Source organism: Budorcas taxicolor, chromosome 9 (genome assembly GCF_023091745.1).
Source record: "Budorcas taxicolor isolate Tak-1 chromosome 9, Takin1.1, whole genome shotgun sequence".
NCBI classification, from domain to species: domain Eukaryota; kingdom Metazoa; phylum Chordata; class Mammalia; order Artiodactyla; family Bovidae; genus Budorcas; species Budorcas taxicolor.
Window position 1 is genome coordinate 30,733,885 of NC_068918.1, and position 24,305 is coordinate 30,758,189.

Here is a 24,305-nt window from a genome sequence, read left to right on the forward strand (position 1 = left end):
GGTCTAAGCATCAGATTTGAAATACCTAGAGTCCCTGGAACTGCAGGTTTGAATGTCAGCAGAGTCAACCCAGCTCATCATTCTTCCAAGGTAGATAAATGGAGTTCCATGCAGATTACTGTGTGGGGTCATTAGGATGAGATCTTTTAAAACTGAGGTTTGTTATGAGTGATACAAATCCCATGTGTCTTTCTGAAAGAGTGGGGTCTTGGATCAAAGTTTTGACAAAATTTCCCTCTGAACGCGTATGGTCTTTTACATACTAGTCGGTATCCTCCTTCCTGGAGGTCTCTGAACTCACTTAGTAGTGCTACAGTAGATTTATAAACATTACAGGAACCTTTTAGGAGAAAAGCCCTCTTCAAAAGAAAGAAAATGTGATGATTTTGTATTGACTGCCACTGGTCTTGTGGCCACTCTTATTATTTGTTTCAATTCATGACAGTTGGCCATTGTTATACTTTTTGCTTCCTTCTTAATTATCTAAATCTATAATATTTATGGGATCTAAACATTCTTTTTTTTTTTTTTCCCTTTATGATAGCCTTCAGTAAGAAAGGGTGTGCTACCAAGAATGCTTGAGGAGATTTTGAAGACTAGACTCATGGTGAAGCGGTCGATGAAGGCTTACAAGCAGGACAGAGCCCTTTCACGAATGCTTGATGCACGTCAGCTAGGACTTAAGCTGATAGCAAATGTCACATTTGGCTATACAGCTGCTAATTTTTCCGGGAGAATGCCGTGCATTGAGGTAAGTGATAACAAGTCTATAGCTTTTTTTAAAAGAGACTAAAGCAGCATTAAATGAATACCTGTTCATTGAAGCATTTTGTTTTGAAACTTTAAAGTGTTTCATTTCCATGACATAGTATCAGTTTTTCTTGCAGGGCTTATGTACATATATATTCTTGGGGATTTGTGGGTTTTCTCTATGAGAACTCTATTTAATGATGATTTTATAAATTAGCATACACATTTCTGCATATCTAGATGACCATATCAATTATTGGCATGAGGTTTCTGTGCCACCGTTACAGCACTGTTTACAGTAACACTGGTACTAAATAATTCCTTTTAATGTATTGATAGAGATCTGAGGCTAGTTCATTTGTCTTCTCTAAATGTCAAGAAAAAAAATCATTCCATATTTACTAGTATACAGGTAGATATAAAGTAAAACCTTTCTCTTGCAGTAGTTCAGTTCAGTTCCTCAGTTGTGTCCGACTCTTTGTGACCCCATGGACTGCAGCACGCCAGGCCTCCCTGTCCATCACCAACTCCCAGAGTTTACTCAAACTCATCTCCATTGAGTCAGTGATGCCATCCCACCATCTCATCCTCCGTTGTCCCCTTCTCCTCCCGCCTTCAATCTTTCCCAGCATCAGGGTCTTTTCAAATGAGTCAGTTCTTCACATTAGGTGGCCACAGTATTGGAGTTTCAGCTTCAGCATCAGTCCTTCCAATGAATATTCCAATGAATATTTCCTTTAGGATGGACTGGTTGGATCTCCTTGCAGTCCAAGGGACTCTAAAGAGTCTTTCCAACACCACAGTTCAAAAGCATCCATTAAGATACTTCATTAAAAAGACTAATTTCTTGTTATTTACTAAATTAGGGTGTTAATTTGACATAAATACAAAGTAGTAGGACAGAGTAATACAATAATTCACTAATTGAGAAAAGGACAGAGTATTCTTGTTTGGTTGATGATCTTTTCATGCCAAATGAAGGCTAGAGCATTGTGGTATGCCATATTTGCAGTAGTTCAGCAAAGGAAAAGCAGTGGAAGAATAAAGTCCCCAGACAGCTCACAGTAGGCCAAGTAAACTCCAAAAACTTGTGCAAGGGACTTCGGGTTATATGTCCAGCATGTAAGAAACTCATAGTCTCCACTCTGTCCTCCCACCAAGTAAGCCAAACAAATGGAAGAGTCAACAACTTTTCTTAGATCTGTTGGGGAAGTGAAGTCACAGGGTAAACTGCTACTCCTCCCCACAACTGAAGAGGCCCAACAGGTCAATACAGAGACTCACAGCTTACCAGAGCATAATCCAAGAGCACAAGTCTGAGAACCAGTGCCACGGTAAAAATAGGACCATAACTGATGAATTGCTGGAGGCTCAGGGTAAACAAATCTGAGAGAGAAAAAACCCCAATGGACCCAGTCATCAGGGTCCCCACACATCTAGGAGCTGACTAGATGGACCTTTGTTGGCAAAGTAATATCTCTGCTTTTGAATATGCTATCTAGGTTGGTCATAACTTTCCTTCCAAGGAGTAAGCATCTTTTAATTTCATGGCTGCAGTCACCATTTGCAGTGATTTTGGATCCCAAAAAAATAAAGTCTGACGCTATTTCTACTGTTTCCCCATCTATTTCCCATGAAGTGATGGGACCAGATGCCATGATCTTCGTTTTCTGAATGTTGAGCTTTAAGCCAACTTTTTCACTCTCCTCTTTCACTTTCATCAAGAGGCTTTTTAGTTCCTCTTCACTTTCTGCCATAAGGGTGTCATCTGCATATCTGAGGTTATTGATATTTCTACCAGCAATCTTGATTCCAGCTTGTGCTTCTTCCAGTCCAGCGTTTCTCATGATGTACTCTGCATATAAGTTAAATAAGCAGGGTGACAATATACAGCTTTGACGTACTCCTTTTCCTATTTAAAAGAATATATATAGTGTATTCTGCTTTCAGATCAGAATTGAATTAAACTAGAGATCAATAACAGAAAGATAGCTGGAAAATTCCCAAAATACTTAGAGATTAAATAGCCAATTTCTAAATAACACACAGGTCAAAGAAAAAAATCTCAAGAAATTTTTAAATTATTTTGAACTAAATGAAAATACAATTTATCAGTGTGTGGAGATCAGCAAAAACAGTGCTTAGAAGGAAATTTATAGACTGAATGCGTCTCAGCTTGATCTGAAAGGATACCTGCATGCCAGTGTGCACTGTGGCACTGTTTACAATAGCCAAGTCATGGATGCAGCATAACTGTCCGTTGGCAGAGGAATGGGTAAAAAGATGTGGCACGTAAATACTACGGAATATTACTCAGCCGTTAGAAAAGTGGAAAAATTCCATTTAGAGCAGCTTGGATGAATGTAGAGGGTGTCATCCTGAGTGAAGCAAGTCAGAGAAGGAGAAATATTGTGTGGCATCCTTTATATGTGGAATCTAAAGAGAAATGATACAAATGAACTTACCCACAAGACAGAAGGAGACTCACAGACTTATCAGAAAACAAACTTTTATGATTGCCAGGGGGAAGGAATGGTCATGCACACACTGCTATATTTAAAATGGATAACCAACAAGGACCTACTGTATAGTATATGGAACTCTGCTCAATGTTATGTGGCAGTCTGGATGGGAGGGTAGTTTGGGGAAGAATGGATACATGTATATGTATTGCTGGGTCACTGTGCTGTTCACCTGAAACTACCACAGCACTGTTGATCAGCTATGTCCCAATATAGAGTAAAAAGTTAAAAAAAAAAACAAAAAACTAAGCATAATACCCTCAATGTCATCCATATTGCTGCAGATGGCAAGATTACCTTCTTTTGTATAGCTAAATAATATTTCATTGTATATAAACTACATTTTCTTTATCCATTCATCCATCATGGACACTTTGCTTGTTTCCATGTCTAGACTATTGTAAATAAAGCTGCAGTGAACATGGGGATATAGGCATCTTTTCCTGTTAAGAGTTTTTGTTTCCTTCAGATAAATACCCAGAGGTGGAATTGCTGGATCATATGGTTGTTCTACATTTCCACCAACAGTGCACAAGCGTTCCCTTTTCTCCACATCCTTAGCAGTATTCTTTTCAGAGGATTTTTACTTTAAATATTTTTCTTATTATGACTTTTCAGGATCCCAGCCATTGGCTAAATTGTGAAACCAATTAATTTTTCTTCTTTTTAAATCCATTCTCTTAGCCCTGTAATCTTATTTATTAGGAACTGTTGCACAGAGTAGCAGAATCAGTTTTAATGTAATTCCCACTCCTTTCTTCTCCCCCCGTGCTCGACGGTGCCCGTCCCTCCATGCCTGAGTTCTTCATAGTGCATGGACCTCAGGGCCAGCTGCAAAAGTTGTGACTCTTCCAGGTGTAGTTTAAATGGGTCAGAGTAGATGGCAGGAGGCAGACATTTAGGATCAGTGATGTGTGTATTTATTTGTATGTGTAGATCTCAAAATCACATTTGACTCTAATTCTGGATGGCTTGCCCACTTAGCTATTTGCTATCACATGTTTTTATCTTGTGAAAGTGGCAAAAGACAGATTGAATGTTTCATTTAAACTCGAATTTCAATTAGATGACATGATTGATTCTTTTAATGTATTAGGTTGTAGTTCATATTCTCAAGGTTTTCTAATGCACAAAAGGTCTCAACAGGATTTATGATCTTAATTTAAAAACCAAATTAAGTTTCTGTGATCAGTTTATTCCTTTGTTCATATACTTAATATTTCCTTTGTAAATATCTTTAAACAGCCTTTTAATTATTACTCAATCCTGCATTAAGTTCATATAATTCATATTTTACAGTAAAATGGGAAAGATCATTATATGTACTGTTTGCAAAAGGAAAAGTACATAATTCTTACTTTAAAACTTTAAAAAGTAATGTTCCATTTATGCTGAACAGCAGTTTCCCCAGCCTTTAGCTTTAATGAGTTTAGTAAATGAAGCAGCAGTGCTGTACTAGCCTCCTTAATTTATTTAACTATGAAGTATAATCAGCTTGCCTCTCATATTTGTCAAGATCCACCATCTTTTTTGCTTTGTCAGCTTACGCCATGTTCATTGTTAAAACTCACCAATCACCAATGAAAGGACCCTTGTTAGACATATATCTGCTTACCTGATATAAATTGAACACTGTGATACATTTTCCATCATATAATCATGCATTTTTCCTTGCATTCAGTATTAATATAAAAATTATGTATAACCAATCACTGAGATTCAGGTTCAGCGTAAACTTTTTTTTAATTTATTTTAATTGGAGGCTAATTACATTACAAGGTTGTAGTGGTTTTTGCCATACATTGACAGGAATCAGCCATGGGTGTACGTGTGTCCCCCCATCCTGAGCCCCCCGCCTCCTCCCTCCCATCCCATCCCTCAGGGTTGTCCCAGTGCACCGGCTTTGAGTGCTTTAATGAGACTGAAATTATTGTGACACTCCAACAGAAAAATACATGCACACACATGCATATACATAGTGGGGTCTCCTGCCGGTATAAAGGCATATTAGAAAGTCCTTCAATAAATAAGGTTTATTCTTCTAGGATCAAATATAGCTATCCTTGTATACAGTGCAGTCCATTGTACTTACTGATACATTCACACAGGCAAGTCTGTATATTGATTGGTTTCTTCTTTTAAATTATTCATCCACCCCATTTTCTTGTTGAGTACTTGAAGAAGGAATAATGAATGGCTCTGGTGACTATTTTGTTTTATTTTCAGTGTTCTTTTCTCCTTGTTTCATTTTTAGAAATATTCAGTAATGAAAATTAAGTATTATACATTAAAGTCTATTGTCTTATACTAAACTATATTAAGAAATTTTTTTCCAATGTGTTTGTATCAACAGGTTGGTGATAGTATTGTTCACAAAGCCAGAGAAACTTTGGAACGAGCTATTAAACTGGTGAATGATACCAAGAAATGGGGTGCCAGGGTTGTATATGGTGATACTGACAGGTAATGAACTTTCTGTTTTGTAGTTGTCCTTTTGCATCTCTTCAGATGTTCATTTCAGTGTTTGAAATGCCTTAAGGATAATCCTTCCTAAGAACAGATTCTACCTAAGTTCTCTCCAGTTTTTGTGAGCCGCAGACTGTGAAGATTCCCATGGCATCTCTCCAGGTAGCAAGTATGTAGATGTGATGGTAGGTTAGTTGTGTCCAATTCTTTGCGACCCCCTGGACTGTAGCCCACAAGGCTCCTCTGTCCATGGGATTCTCCAGGCAAGAATACTGTTGTGGGTTGCCATTTCCTCCTCCAAGGGATGAATGTGCCCAACCCAGGGATCAAACCCACATCTCCTGCATTGGCAGGTGGATTCTTTACTGCTGAGCCATCTGGGAACCCCTAAGTATTTAGATAGGGATCTGAAAAAACTGTATATACAGGAGTCTAGTCTGTTTAAAGAAAGAGTTTTTAATGTGAAGAATTCCTCAGATAGCTGCAGGTCTCTGAATTTAAATATATATCTTAAAATAATCAAAATGTTTTTGAAAGACAGTTGCCAAAGGTATGAGTGGTTCACTTTTCAATGGGCCCCAAAATCTGTTGCCCTTCTTATATAAACAGTTCATAAACAGTTTTTGCTTTGATTCCAGAGGCTCACAGACTTCCTAAAGCCCATTATCTATGAGCTGACAAAGGATAGGACTGCCTTTGAATCCTAAAAATAACCTCAACCTGGCTTACTTTGATATTTTACAGGACCCAGTTATTTATGTAATATCCTATTTGTATGAGTTAATAAAATTTTTCTAGAATATAGGAGTTATGCAAGTTTCTTGGAGTCTGAAATTTTCTTTTCATATTAAAGGCTTAAAGTCACAGTGTGATCATTCTAAGAGCACTTGCCTCAGGAGCTCTGATCACTTTACAGTGCAGCGGACCAATCAGAAATAATGCTTCTAATCACTGAAAATAGCTTCCAGCTAATCTTTAAACAGCATTTAGTCTTCTCCAGTTTTTTAGTGCTCATAAAATCAGCATAATCATATTAATGCTGAATAAGACCTTGCCTTCACATAGCAGCTGTTTCATTATCAACAGGTGGGGATAGTTTCAAGTTATCCAGGCCCCATTTATCCATAGTCTCTACTGTTCCCCATCAGAAGCCACTCCTCACTTTGAGTATTTCACTGCTCTATAAAACCACTTCCGCTGAGAGGTCTAGCAAAACAAAAATTACTAGGACACAGTTTTCTAGAGCTCCTCACAAAATAATTAGGGAAGAGGAGAAAAACTTTAAATTACTGAATTTAATTCAGGGTCTTAAATGTCAGTGGTTGACAGCACACACCCAGAATCAGAAGTTGGCGTGATTCTGATTGTAGTTATGTTGTTTAGCCTTTAAGATTTTTAGGAAATCAAACAAATCAAAAAACACAGACTTAGAATGTCAGACTGGAAGAGGACTTTTGGGTCAGAGTTTCCATGTGGCTGGAAGAAAACCCTAGGAGGCCCATTCTCCGGTGCTCCTTAGGAGCAGATTCCCCTGGGGTAAGAAGTGTGTCTGAGATCACCCAACTAGTAAGACATAGAGCTCAGATGGTAAAGAGACTGCCTGCAATGCAGGAGACCAGGGTCTCCTGGGTCAGGAAGATCTCCTGGAGAAGGGAATGGCTACACACTACAGTATTCTTGCCTGGAGAATTCCATGGACAGAGGAGGCTGGTGGGCTTACAGTTCATGAGGTCATAAAGTGCCGGACATGACTGAGCAACTTTCACTACTATATCAGATATCACAGGCTTTTTTATGATTCTAATCAATGAAATGTTTTTGCAGTATCATTAGAACTTTTGATCACCATTCACCATCTGATTCATTTAGTAATGTTTACTGAAATATACTGAGTGAGGACACTTTACTCTAGGGCATGCATTCGGTCTTTGAAGAGCAAACCACTTTGATAGTATGGTGGATCTGGGCCCCACGAAGATCGGCTGTACCCAACAATATTTTATTCCTTATTAATTACTTTCTCTTGTTAAATTTACTTTTAGCTTTTTTCGGTGGGCGGGGGGGGCGGGCAGACAGTAATGATACCATGGTGAGAAGCACTGCTCTAGGGATAACAGATGAATGCTTGATGGAAGGAAGGAGTTCTTCACCAAGAGTGAGATGTGGAGTCTCTTTCTAGCTATGCTCCTAACTGATTGCATGGCCATCAAAAAGGTCACTTGAGCCTCTCTCAGACTGCCATCAGACCACGTCTGACACAGATGATGAATAACCACTGGCTCCCTCCAGTTTCAAGACTGCTGGTTTTATGGAGTCCAGCTAAGGGAGATCAGTTACCAAAGGATCAAAATTACTCTGTCAGAAAGGGTGTTTCTTTCTCAAGAGCAGATATAATTGTGGTTCTCAACCTACTTCCGTCAGCTATTGAAGCTCTCTCTAGTAGTGATTCTCAGGCAGGACAGGGAAGGACGTCTGACAATATACAAGTCCAGCACAGCAGAAGGGTGCTGGGGAACTAGAGCAAAAAGTCCCTCAGGAAGTTAATCTGCATGTAATTGAGAAAAGGCCTCCTGGGTGATTCTAATACCCCACTCAACTCTCCGTCCCATGTGAAATGACAATCCCTCCTTTAAGACAGTCTCTGTTTGTAGGCTAGTCACCTTAATTCTGTAAGTAAACAAAAATTCCCATTTATCCTGGTCAGCTCTCTTGAAGCTTAGCTCCAACTATAACTGGCCAAAAGAGCATAGATTAACTCAAGTGAGCCTACTGACACTGCCGGGCAAAATCTCAAATATATACACTATCATAATGACTTTTAACATGTAAAGTATTTATAACTTTAATTTTTTATCAGCTTTATCAAGATACAATTTTTAACAAAGTACACAGTGTATATATATAGTTCAGCACACAAAATGTATAGATACATATAATCAGCTGCCACCCCAGTCAAGACACAGAACATTCTGTCCCTGTTGAAGTTCTGCCATGCTCCACTGCAGTAAGTCCCTCATTTTCATCCCATACCCCCAGGCAACCATTTACCTGATTTCATTTACCACAGCTAAGTTTTCTCTGTTCTAGAACTTAGAAATGTGTGTATAAATGCTTTTCTCCATCATTGCATCTAAACATTTTAATAATTGTTTTTTTTAAGTTTGGTATTTACACTAAACTAAAACATACCCTTAGCATATGATTCAACAGTACTACTCTTGATATATACCTAAGAGAAATGAAAGCTTCGGTCCACATAAATCCCTGATGCAACTCTGCATTGTAGCTTTATTGATAGTCCAAAACTGCATTCCAAATGTTCGTCAATGGATGAATGAACAAATGTGACATATCCATATAATGGAATACTATTCAGCATTTAAAAGGAACTAGTTAGTGTTACTTCAGCGGTATGGGTCTATCTCAAAATTATGTTGAGTAAAAGAATCCCGACATAAGTATATTAGCTTTGTATGTTATGTAATATTCTTGAAAAAAGCAAAATTATAGTAACTGAAAGCAGGTTGTGTTGCCTTGGACCCAAAGTGCAGTGGAGAACTATTGCAAAGGAATACAAGGGAACTCCATGGGGTCATGAAAATGTCCTATATCTTGATGCTGGTGGTAGTTACACAGATGTATTAGTTTTCTAGGGCTGTCACAGATGTGGTGGTTTAAACACAGAAATGTGCTCTCTCACAGTCCGGCTGAAGCCCGGGATAGAGGCATTGGTGAGTAGGTGAGCTCTCTCACAGTCCAGCTGAAGCCCAGGATGGAGGCATTAGCGAGTAGGTGTGGAAGCCTGGGATGGAGGCATTAGTCAGTAGGTGTGCTCTCTCACAGTCTGGCTGAAGCCCAGGATGGAGGCATTAGTGAGTAGGTGTGCTCTCTCACAGTTCCAGCTGAAGTCCAAGATGGAGGCAATAGTGAGTAGGTGTGCTCTCTCACAGTTCCAGCTGAAGCCCGGGAAGGTGGCATTGGTGAGCAGGTGTGCTCTCTCACAGTCCGGCTGAAGCCCAGGATGGAGGCATTAGTGAGTAGGTGTGCTCTCTCACAGTCTGGCTGAAGCCCAGGATGGAGGCATTAGTGAGTAGGTGTGGAAGCCTGGGATGGAGGCATTAGCGAGTAGGTGTGCTCTCTCACAGTCCGGCTGAAGCCCAGGATGGAGGCATTAGTGAGTAGGTGTGCTCTCTCACAGTTCCAGCTGAAGCCCGGGATGGTGGCATTGGTGAGTAGGTGTGCTCTCTCACAGTCCGGCTGAAGCCCAGGATGGAGGCATTAGCGAATAGGTGTGGAAGCCCGGGATGGAGGCATTAGTGAGTAGGTGTGCTCTCTCACAGTCCGGCTGAAGCCCAGGATGGAGGAATTAGCAAGTAGGTGTGCTCTCACAATTCTGGCTGAAGTCCAGGATGGAGGCATTAGTGAGTACTGTGCTCTCTCACAGTCTGGCTGAAGCCTAGGGTGGAGGCATTGGTGAGTAGGCGTGCTCTCTCAGTCCGGCTGAAGCCCAGGATGGAGGCATTAGTGAGTAGGTGTGCTCTCTCACAGTCTGGCTGAAGCCCAGGATGGCGGCATTAGCAAATAGGTGTGGAAGCCCAGGATGGAGGCATTAGCGAATAGGTGTGGAAGCCCGGGATGGAGGCATTGGTGAGTAGGTGTGCTCTCTCACAGTCCGGCTGAAGCCCAGGATGGAGGCATTGGTGAGTAGGTGTGCTCTCTCACAGTCTGGCTGAAGCCCAGGATGGAGGCATTAGTGAGTAGGTGTGCTCTCTCACAGTCTGGCTGAAGCCCAGGATGGCGGCATTAGCGAATAGGTGTGGAAGCCCAGGATGGAGGCATTAGCGAACAGGTGTGGAAGCCCGGGATGGAGGCATTGGTGAGTAGGTGTGCTCTCTCACAGTCCGGCTGAAGCCCAGGATGGAGGCATTGGTGAGTAGGCGTGCTCTCTCACAGTCCGGCTGAAGCCCAGGATGGAGGCATTGGTGAGTAGGTGTGCTCTCTCACAGTCCGGCTGAAGCCCAGGATGGAGGCATTGGTGAGTAGGTGTGCTCTCTCACAGTTCTGGCGGAAGCCCAGGATGGAGGCATTGGTGAGTGGTGTGCTTTCTTGTGAAGCCTCTGGCTTGGCTTGCAGGTTGCCGCCTCTTACTTTGTCCTCACGCGCCCTTTCCTCTGTTCATGCGCAGCCTTGGTGTTTCTTTGTCTAGTTTCCTCTTATAAGGATACCAGATCAGGCTCACCCTAACCACCTAAATTAGAGCCACATTTTAACTTAATCATCTCTTTTAAGGCCCTGTCTCCAAATATAGTCACATCCTGAGATACTAGGGGTTAGGGTTCAACATAGGACTTTAAGGGACACAGTTGAGCCCATCACAAGTCTTATACATTTGTCAGTATTCATGAACTATACACTTAAAGTATATTCATTATATGCAAATTGTATCTATATACTACTGGTGGGATTATACATCAGAAATAGCTTTCTGGAAAAAAAATGCTTTCTGGAATTCAGTTTCACATTATCTTTCAGAAAATATTTCTAATATATACTATTTATCTAGAAATTCTACTTCTAGGAATTTATTCTAAGGACATAGTGTGCCATGTTTACTATTACATATGAAATATTAGAAAAAAATTTAATGACAACATCCGTACATTGAAATACAGAACTGTTAAAATAATGTGAAAGAACTAAACGTGGGAAAATATTCATAATACACTACTAAATGAAAGGGGAAAGTTATCCAACTTTATGACCTGTGATCCCAAATGAGAAAAGATTTACAGATGTACACAACAGATGCACAGGTTTCCTGGCGTCTTTGGTCTGAGCAGTGGGATTGTAAGTGGCTGTTTTCTTTGTGCCTCTCGGTGTTTCCTGACGGTTCTTCAGTGAATATGTTTTATGTATGTGTGTTCTTTTCTAAGTTGGGTGGTTCTGAAAGGAAATTTTCTCCCATATCACAAGTAAATTTTCAATTTCTTTATAATCACATCTTTTATTTTGTGACTGACATAACTGTGTGTCATAAAACGCCATAAATGTATAGGAATGACTCAGGACCTTCTTGGCAGCTGTGCTAACTGGTCTGTGTGTAGCTAAACTGGAAACATCAGATGCTTTAAGGATCTGTAACAAGATATATCATAGGTACAACAAGGCAAGGGTGATCAAACAAGAAAGCTCAGATAGGAAGCAGCTGAGTAAGGAAGAGTAAGGGGGAAAGGTTTTCCGAAGTGTTACAGTATTAGGCAGGAAAATTACTATTGATGAGGATTTGTTGCAGCTTCCTTATCACCTACTCTATTTTTAATCCTCTTAGTATGTTTGTGCTACTGAAAGGAGCCACTAAGGAGCAGTCTTTTAAGATTGGGCAAGAAATTGCTGAAGCTGTAACTGCTACCAACCCTAAACCAGTGAAATTGAAGTTTGAAAAGGTAAGAGAAACGTAATACTAAAAATCACTTAGAAAATTCACATACCTTGTAGAGATTTCTGATTTCTTAATACATTTTCAGGGTATACAGGTCTGTGAAAGTGTTAAATTTAAAGTATTTCTCCATTAGTTTGGTATAGTTTTCACAAAAAATTTTTTAGTAATATCTGATATAAAGAAATGAAAAGACTGTTCCACTTAACTATCGATGTGCAGCCCCAAACTTCATGGTATAAAACAAGCACCATTCTATTACACTGCCAGATTTTATGGGCCAGGAATTCAAAAAGGGTACAGCTGGATGGCATGTCTCTGCTCCACAATGTCTGGGTCCTCAGCTGACAGCTCAGGACTGATCCCCTGAAGCTTGCTCACTGCTCAATCCCACATCTGGGGTTGATGCTGGCTGCTGTTTGGGACACCAGCTGGAACACCACGTGGCCTTTCCCTGAGGTTACTTGCTCTTCCTCACAGCATGATAGCTGAGATCTAGAAATGTACATCCCAAAGAGAACCAGATAAAAGGTGTTTTGCTTTTTATGACCTAGTCTCAGAATCATACAGATCACAGCCTATCTAGATATGAAAGGGAACATAAGCCCCCATCTCTTAGTGGGAAGAATGTCAGAGTCACACTGTAAGAAGGCTGTCTGAGAGGAGTGTTTCTTTGGAGAATGCAGTTTGCCACAAGGACCTTCTACTGTTTTCACTTTACCTTAGATACGAAATGTGCATTTAGTTCTTTCTGTATTAAAGGTACTGACCTAGGAGCGATGTGGAATACAAAAACACAGTCCTGCCCTCTAAGAGCCAGTAGTCTAAAAGGAAAGATTAGAAATGTATGTAAATGGTCTTTTATTGTAAATTTAGGGAGCAGTCTCTCTGAGCACTATAAGAGTGCAAAGAAAAGGAGGTATTGTGTCCCTCTACACTAGGTGGGGAGACTCCTTGTAGGAGGTAAATGCTGCAGTGTGTCTCAGAAAATGGTTGGAATTTCAGCCATGCAGCCGGGGCACTGCAGTCCTGCACAGAAGAAAATGGCAAATAAAGGATATGGAGCTGGAAATGCACAATATGGGAATACAGAGTAGCAGAAGTCTGGGAGAATAAAGTGGAAACCAGGTTCCAGAGTGTCTTGAATGCCAAGCTAAAGTGTTTAAACTTTATTCAGTAAAGTTTATCAAACAAAAGCATGGCAGAGCCTGTTAGGGAGGATTGGCCTCACAGTGGTTTGGAGATGGATGTGGAAGAGAAGAATCTCAAGACAGGATGCCTCTTACAACCTGTATATACTAAAGTAGGGGGATGAACTAGTGAAAATAAACAGTTCAAGAGATACTGAGAAAGAAGGATGGGCAGGAATTTAAAAAGTTTTTTTAGGAGAGCAGGTGTGGAAAAGAGAAAAGAGGGAGATGAGAACCAAAGATGACTCCCAAATGTTTATTATGCACCTGCTCTGAAGCAAGAATTGTGCTGGGAGAGATTTAGAGAGGACTTGGGTTTGGTAGCTGCCCTGAAGAGTGAGCATTCTAATTGGGGTGAGAGGGGGAAGAAAAATTAAAAAGTGATGATGAGTGCTATTCTGGGAGAATGTGATGCTGTGGACATTCAGCCTGTGTAGCAAAGTGAAGAGCATGGTGTCCTTAGAAACTAACAGTGGACATGAGATTTTACCTGAAATAGATTATAGGCCTAAACATAAACTGTACAACTTCTCAAAGAAAACAAACCATCTGTTAGGAATTGATATGCATATGTTCATGAATATTGGTCTGTAGTGTTTTTTGGTTTTGTTTTCTGCTTGTATTGTCTTTGCTTTGGGGACAGGGTAAAAAAAAAAGCTGACCTCATGAGTTAGAAGTATTTCCTCTTCTGCCTTCTGAAAGAAGAAATGCATAAGATTGGTGCAGTTTTTTCTTAAATGGTTGATAAAATTCATCTGTGAAGCAGTCTGGTCCAGAAATTTTATGGGGGAGGGAGGATTTTCAATTATAATTTAAATATCTTTAATAATTCAGGTTCTCTTCTCATGTCAGTTTTAAAATTTGTGATTGTCAATGAGTTTGTCCATTTCTCTGAAGTTACCAAATTTATTGGCATGAATTATTTATACTTCCTTAAAGTGATTTTGGTATCTGTAAACTCTAGTAATATCCCACCTTTTACTTTTGATATTGATAATTTATGTTTTTCTCTTTTTCTCCCTTGATCATTCTAGCTAGAGGTTTAACCATTTATAGAACTTTCTGAAGAACCATTTCATTAACATCCACTCTATTATTTCCTTCCTTTGGGATTAGTTTGCTTCTCTTTTCCTGTCTTGTTAATTTACAAATGTGAATCACTAATTTTAAACAAAATTTTAATATAAGCACTTTAAATATGTAAATTTCTCTCAAAGCACCAGTTTAGCTTCAGATTTTGATATCTTGTGCTTTTATTATTTTAATATCTTGTGGTGGTGCTCAGTCATGATTCTTTGCGACCTCATGGACTAGCCCACCAGACTCCTCTGTCCATGGGATTTTCCAGGCAAGAATACTGGAGTGGGTTGCCATTTCCTTTTCCAGGGAATCTTCCCAAATCAGGGATCCAGCCCCCGTCTCCTGCAATGGCAGGCAAACTTACCACTGTGCCACTGGGGAATCCCTGTTCATACAGTCAGTGTTCCTTTTTCTCTATCAGGGCAGCTGAAAGCCAGGTCCTCTTACAGATTCCCTTGCAGGACGCCTAGGCACTCCCTGACATGTGAGTGTGTGTGCTCAGTCGTGCTTGACTCTTTGCACCCCGTAGACTATATATATAGCCCACCAGGCTCCTCTGTCCATGGGGTTCTCCAGGCAAGAATAGTGGAGTGGGTTGCTTTTTCCTCTTCCAGGGGATCTTCCTGACCTAGGGATCAAATCTGAGTAGACACCAGGGAAGCAGCAGCTACCTGGGAACCTTATGCTTCAATGATAACAATCTACAGGTTATTTAGAAGTGTGCTGTTTAAGTTCCAAATAGTTAATATTTTCAGATATCTTTTTGTTACTAATTTTAATTCCATGTGGTGAAAGAACTTAGTCTGTATAATTTCAGTGCTTTTAAATTTGTTAAAGTTCATTGTTTGGGCTAGCATATGGTCTCTCTTTTTTTTGGACTCTGCTGGGCCTTTGTTGTGACCATGCGGGCTTTCTGTTTGCGGCCAGCTGGGGCTCCTCTCTGGCTGCAGTGCACGGCTTCCCGTTTTGTTGGCTTCTCGTGCTGTGGCGCACAGGCTTTAGTGGTTGCTGCACGTGGGCTCCTGAGCGAAGGGTCTGGAGTTGTGGCACGTGGGATCTTCTTGAACCAGAGATGGAACTGATGTCTGCTGCATTGCAAGGTGGATTCTTAACCACTGGACCACCTAGGAAGCCCAGCATGTTCCCATGTGACCTTGAAAATCCTTGTGTATTCTGGTTATTGGATGGAATGGTCTACAGTAACACTTAGGTTAATTAATAGTGTTGTTGAAGCCAACAGTAACAATTTTGCTGACTTTGTCAGTTTTTAGGAGAGAGGGCCAAAGTATCAAGTAGAATCACAGATCTGCCTGTTTCTTGCTTTTTGTTCTGCCAGTTTATATTTCATTAATTTTGAAGTTTCTTATTAGCTATATATACATTTATGGTTACTTATCTCCTTGATAAGCTGATATTTTTATCTTTGATAATATCCCTTGTCTGGAAATCTACTTTTTCTGATATTATATAGCCACTCCAGCTTTGTTTTGATTAGTATTACAAGTGTATCTTTTTTTCTAACCTTTTAATTCTTTTTTATTTAAAATAGATTTCTAGTAGAAAGCATATTGTTGCATATCTTTGATGGGATCTAATCTGATCATTCCTGCCTTTTACAAGTCACATTTTCTTTTCACATTTTCTAACACCATTTTTACACTTTTTACACCACCTACATTTAATGTGATTACTGATACAGCTTGGGGCAGAAGAAAGGACCAGTTTGGTAATGTAAAAAGGGGTGGAGACACACACCCATTCATCCAGGAATTCACTTCAAGGAATTTATCCTTTGGATTAATCCAAGCAAGGTTGTTCATGGGAACACTACTTGTAATTCCAAAAGATTGAAAACATCCTAAATGATGCGGAGTAGGTAACAGGTTACAAAACTTATTATACCCTCATAAAATGGACTGCTATGCAGCTGCAAAACCAAATGAACTTTCTGTTGAGAATGGAATTCTCTCCAAGATAATTACCAAATGAAGCAAGCAAAGTACAGAGTGAGGTGGAAGCTAAGCTACCCTATGTATATAAGTACATTTACTTAGAGAAGAACATACAGGAAGTCAGTAACAGAGGATGCCTCTATGGAGGGGACAGTAGACTCTTTATTGTGTATTCTCTTGTAACTTTTTAATTTGTTCCATATGTAGGTGTTACTGAAATTTTTTAATTATTTAAAGAGATATGATTGACTCTGAAAGAGCAGTGTCAGCTGAGGAAGGAGCAGAATTGGTAGTGCAAGTAAAGGCAACTCATTTTGTTCGCTCTGTCCTCCAAGTGTTATTCATGAATTTGTTGAGCCCTAAGCTGTATTTACTTTGCCAACAAAGGTCCGTCTAGTCAAGGCTATGGTTTTTCCAGTGGTCATGTATAGATGTGAGAGTTGGACTGTGAAGAAAGCTGAGCGCCAAAGAATTGATGCTTTTGAACTGAAGTGTTGAAGAAGACTCTTGAGAGTCCCTTGGACTGCAAGGAGGTCCAACCAGTCCATTCTAAAGGAGATCAGCCCTGGGTGTTCTTTGCTCATGCAGAGAGTTGACTCATTGGAAAAGACTCTGATGCTGGGAGGGATTGGGGGCAGGAGGAGAAGGGGACGACAGAGGATGAGATGGCTGGATGGCATCACTGACTCGATGGACATGAGTCTGAGTGAACTCCGGGAGATGGTGATGGACAGGGAGGCCTGGCGTGCTGCGATTCATGGGGTCGCAAAGAGTCCGACACGACTGAGCAACTGAACTGAACTGAAGCCGTATTTAGAGTTTTCTTAAAATTGACGTCTGGTTAAAGAGAGAGAAAGGCATATAAAAATAAGATGTTTGTGGTTGGGGGAAAAGTGCTTATTGAGAGACATTTTATTAATTTCATCACAGGTATATTTGCCCTGTGTCTTACAAACAAAAAAGAGGTATGTGGGTTACATGTATGAAACACTGGATCAAAAGGACCCAGTATTTGATGCAAAAGGAATAGAAACAGTGAGAAGAGATTCCTGCCCTGCTGTTTCTAAGGTAAGTTTTATCTGTCTTGTTTTCATCTTTTAGAAATAAGTGGCAAAGAAAGTGGGTAAACATCCTTAAGCAAATTTCTAAGTGGAAAAACTGTATGGACTATATGACTGTGTTTAACTAAAAGAGAAACTGTATGATTTTTTGAGTTTCATTTCTAATGAAAGCAGCTTATTTAAGTCCTTAGTTTCTGACCTCTCCCACACCTTACCTTTCACACAGTTGCTAAAAAGCAACACTTGATGAAAATTTCCTGCCTAATCATCTAGAGTTGATATGATATTTTATCATATGGCAACACCCAAAAGCTGTGAAGCAGGATAAAGAAGAGAAAGTGAACAGAGAAATTTCATAAGTAAAATAATCCATCTTAGATTAACTGAAATTCTGTTTACTTGAGTTACCAAATACAAGTTAGGAAGATTTCTGAACACTGGTACTATAAATTACCTAAATTTCTCAACCACAGTAATTTTAGTCATAGTATTTTTTATTTCTTTTCTTCTTTATTCAGGCCCATATTTGTTCTGTAACAAACCAAAAATAATTACTGTCAATCTCTCATACTTTTAATGCTGTCATAAAACTCAGTGTGTATAGAGTAGGAAATGGCAGCCCACTCCAGTATTCCTGCCTGGAAAATTCCATGGACAGAGGAGCCTGGTGGGCTACAGTCCATGGGGTCTCATGAGTCATACATGACTAACAAAAGAGAGAATAAGAAAGAAAAGAAAAAATCATCTAACAGTCACAGACTTGGTTCTGAAGGACAACTGTTATGATTTCTGGAGAAGATCAGATTTTTTAGTACTCATGTATAGGTTTTTTTCCTTTCTTGTAGTATTAAAGGTCAAAGTTGAAAGAGTATTCTGTATATCTATGAAAATCAAAGTGCATACCAAATATCCGATATTTGATCCCACAGGGATTGAGTTATTAGTACTTGCCCAGCCTTGTGAAAAGTGCGTGGTGCACCAGCTCTCTGGGGGCACATTTAGTCTCATAGAAAAGAGCAGCCTTTCAGGATCAGGAACTGTGGTTTCATGGTAGAGAAGTTTTATAACGGACATCAAAAATATTTTGGAAAACAAATTATGTTCAAAATTTTAAAATAAATGAGAAATGTATGCCTTAAAAAGACACGAAACCAAAGTCTCAACTCCTTGCAGACTGCTGATTAGAACCTTCAAGGATTTTCAGAACATAAATCTTTGTGTGCTGTTTATACAAACAAATTAATTCAACAATGTGCAATAAAGGTTTTCTCAAAAAAAACTGTAGAGTGCTATTCCGTTTATACCATATGAGAGCATTAAAAGTATAAGAGAGTGACAATAATCAACCTATATGTCATATATGTAACATTATATAAATTTGAGATATATTTCATACTAGTTTCTGGAAAGATACTATCCAGTGCATTCTTTCTCTGAGGGAAGAATGGTACCCTAGCTAAGTTAGCAAACTTGTGTAAAATACCTATGGATTCCAGTACTCAAAATAAGATACAGAGCTTTCCCACCTGGAACTAATTTACATCCATTCCACTGTATGTCGGTCATTTTCCAATAGAAACACTGCAGCACAGAAAGTTCTGTGCAGTTTCTGTTTCCTGACATTATAAAAAGGCACAAGACGGGCTTGTCTGTCCACCTGAATCCAACTCTTTCTATAACAGAGTAAATAAAAAATAATGCATGAAAACCATGTCTGGCTTCTGTGCCTAGAGTGCTCTTGGCTGTATGAGACAGATGTTTCATGCTGCTCATCACACGTAGCAGACACTTCATCTGCATGGCATTCCAATATGATTTTCCTCAAGCTAACTCTCCAAATAATTTCCAGTTTCAGTAATTTTTTATTATCCAGTCATGGTAAATAGCAGATTATTTAGGTAGATCAGGAAGTTTTCTGGCAGTTATGTAAGTGGAAGTGTAACAGCAGTGATGAAATATATTAGAGGATATTTTACCTTTACAAGCATATCCATTTTCTTTTTAAGATACTTGAGCGTTCTCTGAAGCTGCTATTTGAAACAAGAGATATAAGTTTAATTAAACAGTATGTTCAACGACAATGTATGAAGCTTCTGGAAGGAAAGGCCAGCATACAAGATTTCATCTTTGCCAAGGAATACAGAGGAAGTGCCTCTTACAAACCCGGTGCCTGTGTGCCAGCCCTGGAACTTACACGGTAATGATGCGCACAGCCACACAGCCCTCAGTACCTAGGAGTGTGGTCCTGCGATTCTGAATGGTTTGGAGTAGGTGAAAAGACCTAGTCCACAGGCACAGATACACAGTTGTCTGTTCTCCTGCCCACATGAAGCCTTTTTAACAGGAGTGGGTGACCCCAAATGCTGCAAGCTCTGAAGGGGAAAAAAGAGCTCCTCTTCTGGCCTTCCCTGCAAAAACTAGATTCAGTGAAACTGTAATCTGTTACAGAGCTGGAAGGGATTGTTTTTCCGATATTGGAATCATGCTGCTGCTAAGTCGCTTCAGTCGTGTCCGCCTCTGTGCAACCCCACAGACGGCAGCCCACCAGGCTCCTCCATCCCTGGGATTCTCCAGGCAGGAACACTGGAGTGGGCTGCCATTTCCTTCTCCATCGGAATCATAGGTAGTCCTTAATATTGATCCTGCTACAGCAGTAAGGTGGTGTCATTCTAGGAGATCAGCTGATCAGCTAAATTTTCTCTTAACTTTTAGATTTATGATAGTTAATTTAAGCTAGTTGGTATCTGCCAACTCATACTGTTCTCCAGGTAACAGTAATTTACAGGGTAAGTTTTATTAAACTCTTAGAGCATATCCATTTGGTGCTAAGTGAAGTGTATATGGCTGTCAGAGTTAAAACTACCTTGAAGGTTCCCCTTGTCAATTTCTCATGGCTTCATTACTGTTTAATTCTCATTTCATTTTCTGGAGAGATGCCTTCCATGACAGTCTTTGAATGACTGTTTTACTTGGATTTAAATAGGAAAATGCTTACTTACGATCGGCGCTCTGAGCCTCGAGTTGGGGAGCGAGTACCATATGTCATCATTTATGGAGCCCCTGGAGTACCACTTATCCAACTAGTAAGGCGCCCAGTGGAAGTCCTGCAGGACCCAACTGTGAGACTGAATGCCACTTACTATATCACCAAGCAGATCCTTCCACCCCTTGCAAGAATCTTCTCTCTTATTGGTATTGATGTCTTCAGCTGGTATCATGAATTACCACGGGTAAGCCTACTAAACGCACCTGTGCTATGACCCCACAGAGAATTCACTTAACGTTTTCAGGAGAACTAAAGATTTCATTTACATGCTATCAAAGCAGAGCAAATCCTTTACTATCCTAAACCAACAAACATGCTATACTTTTCTGGTTTCATCTTTTACAAACACCTTCCCAGCTTCTGTCAGATTAGCCAAATTATAGAAGATTAAAGTAAATCCCACAACTACTCCAGTGGTAAACACGTAACTATAAAATATCACAAACAGCAAATAAAAATGAAAGAGCAGAAATTCCTTCAAAATGGGTATTTAAGAAATATATAAGCTCTAGTAGCTAGACATAGTTCTGTAGAGACCAGAGTAAAGAATATTAAAGTGTCATTTTACTAAAATAAAACATGCAATGTGAAATCTTAGCAAAGGGAGTTTTGCCTGAACTCCTTTTTTCTTAGTTTATCCCCATCCGAGGGAACAGTTTGTGGTTCTGTAACAGTCAGGGATACATTACTCTAGGAAGGTAGCGGTTGTTATCTGATGTTTACAATTAGGTCTGCTCAGTCATTTGCTCAGACTGTGAAAGCCTGAGAGTATTCAGGAAAATTGATATGTTAATACTTACATTGTTTTTACTTTCTCAGTACGCACTTAGGGCCTCAAGGAAAAGAGTCAGCTGGGAAACTGAGGGTGAAGCTGTGTTTCAGACAGTCTGTGCTGGCCAGCATCTGTAACACCGGGCCCTGGCTCTGCACCACAAAGCTATTAGTGTTTTTCATTACATCAGCCCCAGGAGTGTTCAACCAGTAGCATTTATAAAAGGCTAACCTAATAACTTTGGTGCAGAGTGACTTGTAAGACACCAGGGGAATGCGGCAAGGGTATGATAGTAAGAGGGTAATGTTATTTCAGTGTGAAAAGAGTATCAGAAGACAGATCTCGGAAACCATTATCAACTTCAAAGAAGGAAGCTTAGGTGACATGTATCTAATTTCATTTGAAATGCTCCAGGTTTCCTTTTGCTTGAATTTTGCACCTTAATGCCTAACAGGTTACTTTTTTACCTTCCTTCCATGGCCAAAATTGTGCAGTCTTAAACAGTATCCACTCTCAACCTGGATTGTCTCCTTTGTTCTCCCTGATCTCTTTTGCCCCTATAATTTCATACATCTACGGATTGCAACCAACAAAACCGAGTGACAAGAAACTCTTTTTGTTTTTCATTGATGTATAATTGACATACTGTCTGATACTAGTTTCAAGCATACAGTATAGTGATTTGACAGTGAGATGATCACCATGATAAAATCTAGTTATCATCTGTTACCATTTAAAGTTACTGCAATATTATTTACTTCATTTCCTAATCTATATAATATATCCTGATGACTTATTCTGAGACCATTTTCCTCTCCCCAAAAAAGGAAAACAAAACAATATATCTGATGATATTAAGCTATAAAGGAAGGACTTTGTTTTTTTCTAAAGCCCAGTATCTAGAACAGTGCCTGATACATAGTAGCTATTCAGTATTTGTTGAACACAGGAAATAATGCCTTAGTGATCCTGTAATTAGCATGAGAAGAGCCACTCTGCTATAAAGCTGGCTTAGACTTATTTCTGAATTGATGTTTATATAGATCCAGAAGGCCACCAGCTCCTCTCGAAGTGAACTTGAAGGGCGGAAAGGCACTATTGCACAATATTTCACTACCTTACACTGTCCTGTGTGTGATGACCTGACTCAGCACGGCATCTGCAGTAAATGTCGCAGCCAGCCTCAGCATGTGGCAGTCATCCTCAACCAAGAAATTCGAGAGTTGGAACGTCAACAGGAGCGACTTGTAAAGGTACAGCCTTGTTCAACAGACCCAGAACCCCAAGCAGTCTGAGACTTCAGGGAAATGTAGTCAACTCCTGAGGGAGGTGTAGTGTGAGGTGTGAGAGTGGAGTAAGGATTCTAAGTTAGTCAACTTCTAAAATCCTGAAAACAGCATAATTGAACTACTAAAAACTAAGTATGTTTATTAGAACCATAGAACTATACTGTCCAGCCATCCAGTTTCTTTTATAGCAGTATTTCTAAAAAAAGAAAATACTAATTGCTTTGTCTCCCATATCTACTTACCATTCTCATAGAAACCTTGTTTTCTTAGAGAATTGCTAGTCAACTTGGAACATTTGCAGTTCTTAATGACTGATTGTATCTCCTTATACCATCATGTTTCAAGTTACATTTTTAGCTTTCAGGCAAGAATAACAGTCTTGTGGTAGAGTTTGTTTTGTCTTTAGATGAGCAACATAGAAGGTTATTGAAATGTTTTAAAGCCAACCAGATAGTTGAGAGGCAGTGTGATTTAGTGGAAAATGAATCCACCTGATAGTAAGGACATCAGGGTTTCAGTCTGGACTCCATAGTATTGGCCGTGTCCCTGGCCCTAGATTTCTCAGAATGAAGATTGATGCTCTTTCGTAAGTCCCTGCTAGCTCTTCTGTTGTGAACTCTCCTATACAGTCGCTCCTAGCAGCTCATCTGCTCTAAAGTAATCCAGCCACTAGTATGTAAAGGCCAGGCTCTGCACCGTGCCCCTTCAAGGTAGAGAGGCTTTTGAAGCAAGTTGGAGTATCCATAGCCTCCTAGGAAGACACTCCTAGCTGCCACGCAAGGCAATAGGACAGAAGCCATCTCTGGGGAGACTAGGCTGTTCAGAACTTGCATGCTTGTAGAAGGATAGTTACGGACTGTTAGGGACTGTTTCCTCTGCAACATCCTAGCCACTGTTCCGCATTGGCAGAAAACTCTTTACGTTATATAGTGTATATAGCTAGTCATTCAGAATGCAGTAAACGAATTTTATTAAGGATGGTAGCATCTGAAAGGTATGATTTTATTGATGCAACCATAGAAACCTAGCTTATTGAAATTATAAATTGACTTTTCCCTCCCCCCATCCATCTACTAATTAGTTCTTAAATAAGAACTTTCCGGCTTTCCTTCTGTTATCATCCTATAGTCCAACCACCATTATTTCTCCCTAAACTCCTGCAGCAGCCTCACACTGATCCCCCCCACCATCCTGTCCATTCTCAGCACTGTGGCTTGAGCATCCTCACCAGAGAGCAGGTGAGGACAGAGAGTCAGCTGTCCCTAGCTAGAGTCCAGCCCTTGGTGGTGGTCGTACATATGTATTAAATGAGGAAACAGCTTCTTGCTGAATGCAGTTAAAGCAGCAGTAAGTCACTGGAGTGACTACCAACCAATTTTTAGCCCATTTGCCCCAGTTTTTGTACCACCACAAAGTGGTGGTTGTAGTTAGTACAGCCACTAGTCACCGGGTGTCCCTAACTTGTGTTTTTTCGATTCCTACCCCAATGGCAGCAAGTTGCCCTCCTAGAAAATTCCCTAGTTGGCTTCTAGTGAAAGGTGCAGACATGGGCAGGGCCTCCAGAGCTCCTGGAGTCGGAGGCAGCTCCCTGGACCTGTCTGCTGCCCCAGCAACATGCACTGTGCTAGTTCGTGCCGTCAGTTTAACCAGAGCCCCCGTTCAATATTAGGTCTTATTTCTTATAAAAGCGCAGTTTTAAAAGTAATGCTATTCATAAATAAGGGGTGGTTCATCATCTTTA

The 24,305-nt window shown here is 40.1% G+C and overlaps 1 protein-coding gene across 1 annotated transcript in view; it reads left to right on the forward strand.

Moving 5' to 3' along the window:
• The window catches only part of REV3L (REV3 like, DNA directed polymerase zeta catalytic subunit), a 174,805-nt gene that overhangs the window by 147,459 nt on the left and 3,041 nt on the right, over positions 1–24,305 (forward strand). Inside the window, exons 25-31 of the mRNA XM_052645563.1 lie at positions 545–751; positions 5,626–5,735; positions 12,067–12,181; positions 17,327–17,464; positions 19,464–19,654; positions 20,441–20,687; positions 22,319–22,528. Coding sequence (XP_052501523.1) covers positions 545–751; positions 5,626–5,735; positions 12,067–12,181; positions 17,327–17,464; positions 19,464–19,654; positions 20,441–20,687; positions 22,319–22,528 — 1,218 coding nt within the window. The remainder of the gene's footprint in view (positions 1–544; positions 752–5,625; positions 5,736–12,066; positions 12,182–17,326; positions 17,465–19,463; positions 19,655–20,440; positions 20,688–22,318; positions 22,529–24,305) is intronic.